General features: G+C 66.5%; 1 protein-coding gene across 3 annotated transcripts; it reads right to left on the bottom strand.

Annotated features, from left to right (window-relative positions):
- Positions 1–2,378: 2,378 nt before the first annotated feature.
- KCTD13 (potassium channel tetramerization domain containing 13) lies at positions 2,379–8,973 on the bottom strand. Of its 3 annotated transcripts, none has more exons than XM_037898791.2 (7): positions 8,848–8,973; positions 7,232–7,493; positions 6,908–7,077; positions 6,666–6,755; positions 6,452–6,504; positions 4,480–4,675; positions 2,379–3,904 (listed from the first exon to the last, which is right to left on the bottom strand). In XM_037898791.2, exons 2-7 carry the CDS (start codon positions 7,485–7,487, stop codon positions 3,665–3,667), a joined length of 1,005 nt encoding a protein of 334 aa, XP_037754719.1. In that variant the 5' UTR covers positions 7,488–7,493; positions 8,848–8,973; the 3' UTR covers positions 2,379–3,664. The 3 variants fall into 3 exon arrangements, with proteins under 3 accessions (XP_037754719.1, XP_037754722.1, XP_037754721.1); XM_037898794.2 differs by lacking the exon at positions 8,848–8,973 and adding an exon at positions 7,928–8,029; XM_037898793.2 differs by lacking the exon at positions 8,848–8,973 and adding an exon at positions 7,662–7,898.
- Between the last annotated feature and the right edge of the window lie 832 nt (positions 8,974–9,805).

Raw genomic sequence — 9,805 nt, 5'->3', positions numbered from 1 at the left:
GGGGACGGAGAACGGGGCCTGTCCCCTCCCGGGGCGCTGGGGGACGGGGAACGAGGCCTGTCCCCTCCCAGGGCGCTGGGGGACGGGGAACGGGGCCTGTCCCCTCCCGGGGCGCTGGGGGACAGAGAACGGGGCCTGTCCCCTCCCGGGGCGCTGGGGGGCGGGGAACGGGGCCTGTCCCCTCCCGGGGCGCTGGGGGGCGGGGAACGGGGCCTGTCCCCTCCCGGGGCGCTGGGGGGTGGGGAACGGGGCCTGTCCCCTCCCGGGGCGCTGGGGGACGGGGAACGGGGCCTGTCCCCTCCCGGGGCGCTGGGGGGCGGGGCCTGCCCCTCCTGGGGGCGCTGGGGGACGGGGCGTGGGGGCTGCTCCCTCCCGGGGCGCTGGGGGACAGGGAATGGGGCCTGTCCCCTCCCGGGGCGCTGGGGAATGGGGCCTGTCCCCTCCCAGGGCTCTGGGGGATGGGGCGCGGGGCCTGCTCCCTCCCGGGGGCGCTGGGGGATGGGGAACGGGGCCTGTCCCTCCCGGGGCGCTGGGGGGCGGGGAACGGGGCCTGTCCCCTCCCGGGGGCACTGGGGGACGGGGCCTGCCCCCTCCCAGGGCTCTGGGGGATGGGGCAGGGGGCCTGCTCCCTCCCGGGGCGCTGGGGGACGGGGCCTGCCCCCTCCTAGGGCTCTGGGGGATGGGGCAGGGGGCCTGTCCCCTCCTGGGGCGCTGGGGGATGGGGCCTGCCCCCTCCCAGGGCTCTGGGGGACGGGGCGCGGGGCCTGCCCCTCCCGGGGCGCTGGGGGACGGGGCGCGGGGCCTGCTCCCTCCCGGGGCGCTGGGGGGCGGGGCGCGGGGCCTGCTCCCTCCCGGGGGCGCCGCCTCTGATCCCGCCCCACGGTGGGAGCAGCTGGTGCAGGGGGTGTGGAGCCAACCCAGGGCCTTTCCCCTCCCATCAACCTGTTCCCACTGCAGGGCTGAAGGTGCCCCCAGGCTGTGAGCTGGTGGGGGGGCGAGCCCCAGTGCTGGGCCGAGGACACTGCCTCCTGCTGGACGACTCCTTCCTGCACACAACCACGCATAATGGTAAGAGAATGGCAGGAGTGAGGGGCACCGGCAGGGCTGGGGGGCAGGGCTGGGCTGGCAGGGGGCTGCGGGTTGGGAGCGAGGGGCACCAGCAGGGCAGGGGGCAGGGCTGGGCTGGCAGGGGGCTGCGGGTCGGGCGTGAGGGCACCGGCAGGGCAGGGGGCAGGGCAGGGGGGCAGGGCTGGGGGCTGTGGGTCGGGAGTGAGGGCACCAGCAGGGCAGGGCTGGGGGGCAGGGCTGGGGGCCGGGAGTGAGGGCACCAGCAGGGCTGGGGGGCAGGGCTGGGGGGCAGGGGGCTGCGGGTCGGGCGTGAGGGCACCGGCAGGGCAGGGGGCAGGGCTGGGGGGCAGGGCTGGGGGCTGCGGGTCGGGCGTGAGGGGCATCTCTGAGCCCAGCGTCTCCCGCAGGTGCCCCCGAGGACGGGCCCCACGTGCTGTTCATCGTGGATCTCTGGCACCCCCACGCGGCCGGGGCCGAGCGCCAGGCGCTGGATCACGTCTTTGCCCCCGGCGCTAGGAGCCGGGCCGGGCGCTGCTGGGGGGTGCCCAGGACGGACGGACTGACAGTGCTGGAGCCAGCCCCAACGCCAGCGCCCTCTGCAGCTCGTCCCTCCCAGCCCCACTGAACTGCCTGTGGGGGGCACCGGCTCCCATCCGGCCCCAGGGCCCGAAGGCTCCCGCCCCGCTGCGTGCCGCTTCCTTGGCCCCGCGCTCCGCAAAGCCCCCGGCCCCTCATTAAAGCATTCGAGCCCCCCCCGTGTCAGTGGTGAGCCGAGCTGTGGTGGGGGCTGTCTCGCCGGGCTCTGCACAGCCCCCCCCGCCGGAGAGCAGGGCCCCCTCGCGCCGGGCGCTGCGCTGGGCCCCCCCCCGACAGAGAGCAGGGCCCCCTCGCGCCGGGCGCTGCGCAGACGACCCCCCCCCCCCCGACACAGAGCAGGGCCCCCTTGCACCGGGCGCTGTGCAGACCCCCCCCCGACACAGAGCAGGGCCCCCTCGCGCCGGGCGCTGCGCAGACGACCCCCCCCCCCGACACACAGGAGGGCCCCCTCGTGCCGGGCGCTGTTCAGACCCCCCCCCCCGACAGAGAGCAGAGCCCCCTCGCGCCCGGCGCTGCGCAGACCCCGTAACTGAGATTGGTGGGTGGAAAGCACCATGTGCCCCCCAATAACCTGGAGCTGGAGCCCAGGATGGGCCAAGGGGGCTGACTGGCGTGTGGGGCGAGGGATGGGACGCGGGGCCTCTCCCCTCTAGGGGGCTCCGGTTCCCACCCAGCCAGGGCCCCCCAGTGGTGGCAGGGCCGGGCTAGGAGCCGATGTTTCCCAGGAATCTTTATTACAATAATTTAATAGAAAAGCAAAAACCTCGTTAAAATAAATTATACAAACATGAGGAATAAGGGGGGGGTGGGGGGGGCCCCTGCCTCTCCCCCATTGCGTTTTCTACAGGGGGTGAGGTTTGGAACATCCCAATTGATTTGGGAGGGGGATTGGAGCATCCCATTGTATTTTTAGGGGGGTGAGGTTTGGAACCCACTATGTTTTGTAACGGAACATCCCATTTAACAGGGAGGTTGGAATGTCCCATTTTATTTTGAGGGGTGGGGCTTAACACATTTATTTGGAGGCAGGTTGGAATAGCCCATTTTAATTTGTAGGAGAAGGGCGGTGAAGGGGATGGGCCCAATAGATTGGCGCGTACCATGTGTTTTAGGCGATACAGGTAAGGAACACCCTCTATTTGGGGGGGAGGGGGAGGTGAATTCCATGTATGTGGTAAAGGACAGTAGCGGGGTTGTACCATGTATGGGGGGGGCAGAGTAGGAAGATTAGGGTCATGCCATGTCATTTGTAGAAAAGGGGTGTGAAGTCTGGTAGGTTGGAACGTACCATGAGTTTGGCAAAGAAAGGACAGTTTTGAGGCTGGTAAATGGGGGTCACTCCCCCACCCCCAAAAGCAAAGGGAGCAAAACTCCCACTGCCAGAACTCCCCACAGCACCCCCTGCTGGGAGAGGCTGGGGCTGGAGTAGCCGGGAGCTCCCCGCACAGCCAGCGCCCCTCCCCCTCCCCCTTCCCACAGCTGGGAGGGACCCGGGGCTGGACTAGCTGGCAGCTGCCTGCTCAGCCAGCACCCCCTAACCACACCATAAGCCAGCACTGGCCTCCCTGCTGTCTCCCACCCCCTGGGGCAGTGGGTGACTGATCCCGGCCTGACCTGCAGTGCCGGGCTGGGTTAGAGCTACAGCTGTGGCATGGGTGTCAGTCCAGAATGGAGCGGGATGGGGGGACAGACCAGGAAGTCCACACACCCACAAAAGCAAAGGAATTAGGCTCGTTAAACACAGGAGTTGGTGCCTGGGCGATTAATTAAGCAGGAGGGGTCTCCTGTGTCCCTTTCCCCTGCGCAGTCCAGGGGGTTACCCAGGTCTCTACTGCCGGGGAGTCGAATCGGAGAAGGGGGTCAAAGGTCAGAAGCCACAAGGCAGAGGGGTCAAGGGAGACCCCAGGAAGGTCAGAGAGGCAGTGGGGTGTGGCGGAGAGAAGGGGAGCCCCCACCCCGCCGTTTGGCACCTGGACGGGGCCGTGGGGGCGGCGCGGGCTCAGTCCTTGAAGACGGCTTGGTGGCCGTGGGGGCGCTCGTCATGCATGATGTGGCGCCGGACGTGGATGCGCCGGACCCGGTGCTCCCGCCCGTCCTCCTCGTCGGCCCGGTGGGGGCCGCCCCCTCCTCCGGCCGCCCCGCCCGTCGCTTCCAGGAGCGCCTTGTCGGGGACCCGCGGGGTCTCGTAGATCAGAATGTTCAGGGTCTCCTCGAAGATCCGGGCCTCGGGGAACTCCACCTGCGGGGCTCGGAGGTTAGGCTGGGCCCAGGGGCGGGGCAGCTTTACAAGCCACGCCCCCCACAGCCTCAAAGAATCCCACCAGCAACTGCCCATGTGGCCTTGGAAGCTACCAAGGGGCGGGGGAGTCACATGTTGTCTTGGAATATACCAAGTATAATGGGCTACCCATGGAACATACCAAGAAAAACCATGGGGGGAACCAGCTGGTGGCGTTGGACCATACCAAGTGCCCACGGACAGGGGACCACCCACTTGGCCTAGGACCATACCAATTGACACTATGATGCGGGGGGGGGGTACCCACTTGGTGTTGGACCATATCAAGTGAGCATGTGACTGGAAAAGAGGAGACCGCTCTGATGGCACTGGATCATACCAAGTGTGACGGTGACAAGGGGCGCTGGATCACACCAAGAGTCCATGTGACAGCAGAGAGAGGGGGGCCATCCACACTGCCTTGGACCATACCATGTGCTAACATAAGAGAGATTCACGTATATCCTTGGAATAGACCAATGTGCTGCAGGGCAATTTGCTCATGGAATGTACTAAGTGTGAGGGCCCAGGGGTACCTTGGTCTGCTTCTTCTCGGTGGCGTAGACGATGGAGGTGCAGCAGACCTCGGCGATTTTGCGGCCCTGCCCATAGAAGGACCAGCAGCAGATCTCATCCCCCAGCACGTCCTTGATGAAGAGGACCCGCCCGTTGAAGCGCAGCGCCAGCTTGTCGAACAGCTCAATGTTCTTCAGCAGGTTATCGTCCGAGTTACTGCGGAGAAGAGACCCCATGGGTGGGGAGGCTCCCAGCTACTCCAGCCCAGCAGGGGGTGGTCTGGGCAGTGGGGCAGGAGCACTGGCTCTAGGGGAGCTCCTGGCTACTTCACCCCTTCCTGGGAGAGGATGGGGCTGATCTGGGGAGGGCGAGGAGCACTGGCTGTGGAGGGAGCTCCCAGCAACTCCAGCCCCAGCCTCTCCCAGCAGGGGGCGTGGGCTCAAGGGGAGCTCACTATTACTTCAGCCCCAGCCTCTCCCAGCAGGGGGCGTGGGCTCAAGGGGAGCTCACTATTACTGCAGCCCCAGCCTCTCCCAGCAGGGGGCATGGGCTCAGGGGGAGCTCACTATTACTGCAGCCCCAGCCTCTCCCAGCAGGGGGCGTGGGCTCAGGGGGAGCTCACTATTACTTCAGCCCCAGCCTCTCCCAGCAGGGGGCGCGGGCTCAAGGGGAGCTCACTATTACTTCAGCCCCAGCCTCTCCCAGCAGGGGGCGTGGGCTCAAGGGGAGCTCACTATTACTTCAGCCCCAGCCTCTCCCAGCAGGGGGCGTGGGCTCAAGGGGAGCTCACTATTACTTCAGCCCCAGCCTCTCCCAGCAGGGGGCGTGGGCTCAAGGGGAGCTCACTGTTACTTCAGCCCCAGCCTCTCCCAGCAGGGGGCGTGGGCTCAGGGGGAGCTCACTATTACTGCAGCCCCAGCCTCTCCCAGCAGGGGGCGTGGGCTCAGGGGGAGCTCACTATTACTGCAGCCCCAGCCTCTCCCAGCAGGGGGCGTGGGCTGAGGGGGAGCTCACTATTACTGCAGCCCCAGCCTCCCCCAGCAGGGGGCGTGGGCTCAAGGGGAGCTCACTATTACTGCAGCCCCAGCCTCCCCCAGCAGGGGGCGTGGGCTCAAGGGGAGCTCACTGTTACTTCAGCCCCAGCCTCTCCCAGCAGGGGGCATGGGCTCAGGGGGAGCTCACTATTACTCCAGCCCCAGCCTCCCCCAGCAGGGGGCGTGGGCTCAAGGGGAGCTCACTATTACTGCAGCCCCAGCCTCTCCCAGCAGGGGGCATGGGCTCAGGGGGAGCTCACTATTACTGCAGCCCCAGCCTCCCCCAGGTGGGAGTGATCTGGGGAGGGGCACTGGCTGTACGGGGAGCTCCCAGCAACTCCAGCCCTGGCCTCTCCCAGCAGGGGGCGTGGGCTCAAGGGGAGCTCACTATTACTGCAGCCCCAGCCTCTCCCAGCAGGGGGCGTGGGCTCAGGGGGAGCTCACTGTTACTTCAGCCCCAGCCTCCCCCAGCAGGGGGCGTGGGCTCAAGGGGGAGCTCACTATTACTGCAGCCCCAGCCTCCCCCAGGTGGGAGTGATCTGGGGAGGGGCACTGGCTGTACGGGGAGCTCCCAGCAACTCCAGCCCTGGCCTCTCCCAGCAGGGGGCGTGGGCTCAAGGGGAGCTCACTATTACTGCAGCCCCAGCCTCTCCCAGCAGGGGGCGTGGGCTCAGGGGGAGCTCACTGTTACTTCAGCCCCAGCCTCTCCCAGCAGGGGGCGTGGGCTCAGGGGGAGCTCACTATTACTTCAGCCCCAGCCTCTCCCAGGTGGGAGTGATCTGGGGAGGGGCACTGGCTGTACGGGGAGCTCCCAGCAACTCCAGCCCTGGCCTCTCCCAGCAGGGGGCGCTGTTGGGAGGGGGTGGGGCACCAGCTATGGAGGCAGCTCCCAGTACTGCAGCCCCAGTCTCTCCCAGCAGGGGGCGCTGCCGGGAGTGGGTCAGGAGCGCTGGATTACCTGGTATACGAATACTTGTTGTTGCTCCTGTTATGCAACAGTTTCACCACTGGCTGGAAAAAAGACCGAGACAGGAAATGAGGCTGGATTCGTACGAGTCGCTCAGCGTAACTTAGTGCAAAGGGGAGGCAGACGGCTGGGGGGTGTCAGGGCAGAGGGTGATACTGGGGCCACTGGAAAGGCCAGTAAGGGTGGCCTTGTCTGCCTGTCTCACCTTGGAGCAGCTGGAGATGATCTGTTGCTCTTCCTTGGGGGATGTCACCATGGGAATGAGACACAGAGGATCATAGCCATCGCTCTTTTGCTAGGAGGAACAGAGACCAGCAAGGTCACTGCAGGCTCCTGGGACCCATGACTCCCTTAGTGACCCCGTCCCCATGGCATAGCCCTGCCCCCAGGTATCACAGCAGGGGAATCCCGGAGCCCTCAGTGACCCCACCCCCGCTCGTTCCCTACCTGCAGGGCGAGCTGGCAGTCCTCCACCAGCCCCTGGATGAGGTAGTACCGTGCCTCGGACAGCATCTCCTCCAGCTCCCGCTGCGACTCTGGGAGCGAGACCGAGCCATCCCGCAGGTAGTTGAGGATGGTGCCGAAGTGACGCCCGCTGCGGTCGATCAGGATCCAGCCTGAAGAGGGGAAGAGACAAAAGGATGTGGAGTGCCTCTCCCAGCGAGGGGCACTGTGGGGAGTGGGGCAGGAGCACTGGGTATGGAGGGAGCTCCCGGCTACTCCAGCCCCGGCCCCTCCCAGCAGGGGCACTGTGAGGAGCAGGGCAGGTACCTTCGCTGTCAGTGAGCACCTCCATTCTACCGCTGAACATGGCCTTGAGCATGGTGTCCTGCTTGGTGAGGGTCTGCACTGTGGTGTAGTGCAGGGACCCCCCCACGTTCAACTTCACGTACTTGCTGCTAGGATTCAAGGGCTTTAGGTCAAAGGTCACACCCACCGCTCCCCCTGTAGGCTGGTGCTGCATGGATACCATGGGGGCGCAGGCCTCGGGGGCTGGGAGCGGGGTCATCGTGGCCTCCGCCGACATCTCCACCTGCAGCAGGGAGGGGCGGGAAAAGGGGATGGGGATGAATCGGGGTCCTCTCTCCATTATCCGGGACCCCCCTCCCCACTTACGCTCCCTGTGTCCAGCTTGGTTCACGTGACATTTGCCCCCGACCCCAGGTAGGCCACGTACACACTAGCACTTATGTCAACAAACCTTTTGTTGCTCAAGTGGGTGAAAACACACCCCTCCCCGAGCGATACAACTTTTGCTGGCATAAATGCTTGTTTGCCCAGTGCTATATTGGCAGGAGACACTCTCCCCCGACACAGGTACGGCTCCTCATTGAGCTGCTTTTATTACATCACTGGAAGAGCTCTCACGCGTTGTCAGTGTAACACAGCTCCACGTGTGCTACAGCCACGTGGCTGCGTCAGTACACCTGTGCTACAGGGAGCTTGTAAGTGTAGACGTGGCCTTACCTGAGCGGCTTCCCTCACCCCGAAGAACGGGCCCCTCTGGTCAAGAGCTGACCCCTAGTCCTAGGAGATCCCTGCCCTTTGTCCCTCAACCCCACCCTCTGCCCATGGCCCCTCCCCCTCCCTGCCCTTTGACCCCCAACCCCACCCTCTGCCCATGGCCCCTCCCTGCCCTTTGACCCCCAACCCCACCCTCTGCCCATGGCCCCTCCCTGCCCTTTGACCCCAACCCCACCCTCTCCCCATGGCCCCTCCCTGCCCTTTGACACCCCAACAAATCTGCCCATGGCCCTTCCCTGCCCTTTGACCCCCAACCCCACCCTCTGCCCACGGCCCCTCCCTGCCCTTTTACCCCCAACCCCACACTCTGCCCACGGCCCCTCCCTGCCCTTTGACCCCCAACCCCACCCTCTGCCCATGGCCCCTCCCTGCCCTTTGACCCCCAACCCTACCCTCTGCCCATGGCCCTCCCTGCCCTTTGACCCCCAACCCCACACTCTGCCCATGGCCCCTCCCTGCCCTTTGACCCCCCAACCCCACCCTCTGCCCATGGCCCCTCCCTGCCCTTTGACCCCCAACCCCACCCTCTGCCCATGGCCCCTCCCTGCCCTTTGACCCCCAACCCCACACTCTGCCCATGGCCCCTCCCTGCCCTTTGACCCCCCAACCCCACCCTCTCCCCATGGCCCCTCCCTGCCCTTTGACCCCCCAACCCCACCCTCTCCCCATGGCCCCTCCCCGCCCTTTGTCCCCCTCTGCCCACGGCCCCTCCCTTTGACCTACAACCCCGCCCCTCCTCGCCCTTTGACCCCCTCTGGCCAGAGCACTGCCCCCTCCCTGCCCTTTGACCCCCAGCCCCGCCCTCCGCCCACAGCCCCGCCCCTCCCTGCCCTTTGACCCCTAGTCCGCGCCGCCGTTCTCACCTGCCCTGCCCGCCCCGTGCGGGGGGTGGGGCGAGGCCCGGCCCCTCCCTGCTCCCCCCACCCAGCTCCCTGCGCCGCCCGCCAGGCCAGTTCCCCGCCGCACTCAGCCAGAGAGAGCCGCACCACGCATGCGCGTCGGGCTTGGCATGTTCATCCGGGTTCCCAGCCACGCCCCGCCCCCTGGAGGGAGGGTCCACCTACGCGCATGCGCAGGGGTAAAACGGGGCTGCGGCAAGAGCGCGCTTCCGAATCTGCTCATGCGCAGAACAATTAACTGGGCGGGAGGGGAAGGCAGCGAGGATGTCGCCTGGCGTGAAGGTCCTCCGGCCGCGCATGTGCAGAACGCAAAGCTAAGCTACCGTAACAAGGCAATTCGCGCATGCGCATAGCATCAGCAGGCCTTTGGGAGAATGGTGCGCATGCTCATAAGGCAGGGGACAGGGCGGGGAAACGTCAGTGAGCGCATGTGCATAACGCAAGTGGGCTGTCACCCTTGGAAAGCGACCAGTGTCCAGTGCGGCGCATGCGCATTGTGTTCCCTGCGGTCCGCGACCGTTAGGACCGTTGCTCACGTGTAGCGCGCGCTTTTCAAATGCGGTTGAGGTTGGGGGCAGGGCGGGCGAGGGAACAAAATAGCGGCCAAATGGAGGCCATTGGAGCGGCACGTGGCCAGAGGCTGGCCTGGCCCGGCCCGGGGAGAGACACTGACTAGACCTGAGGGAAAGAGAGGTCAGCCCGGCCCGGGGGAGAGACGCCGAGGGGAGAGACGCCGGCCAGACCTGAGGGAAAGAGATGCCAGCCTGGCCCGGGAGAGAGACGCCGAGGGGAGAGACGCCGGCCAGACCTGAGGGAAAGAGACGCCGGCCCGGCCCCGGGGAGAGACGCCGGCCAGACCTGAGGGAAAGAGACGCTAGCCCGGCCCGGGGGAGAGACGCCGAGGGGAGAGACGCCGGCCAGA

This window comes from Chelonia mydas, chromosome 6, assembly GCF_015237465.2.
Source record: "Chelonia mydas isolate rCheMyd1 chromosome 6, rCheMyd1.pri.v2, whole genome shotgun sequence".
NCBI lineage: Eukaryota > Metazoa > Chordata > Testudines > Cheloniidae > Chelonia > Chelonia mydas.
This window is presented reverse-complemented; position numbering and strand designations above follow the sequence as displayed.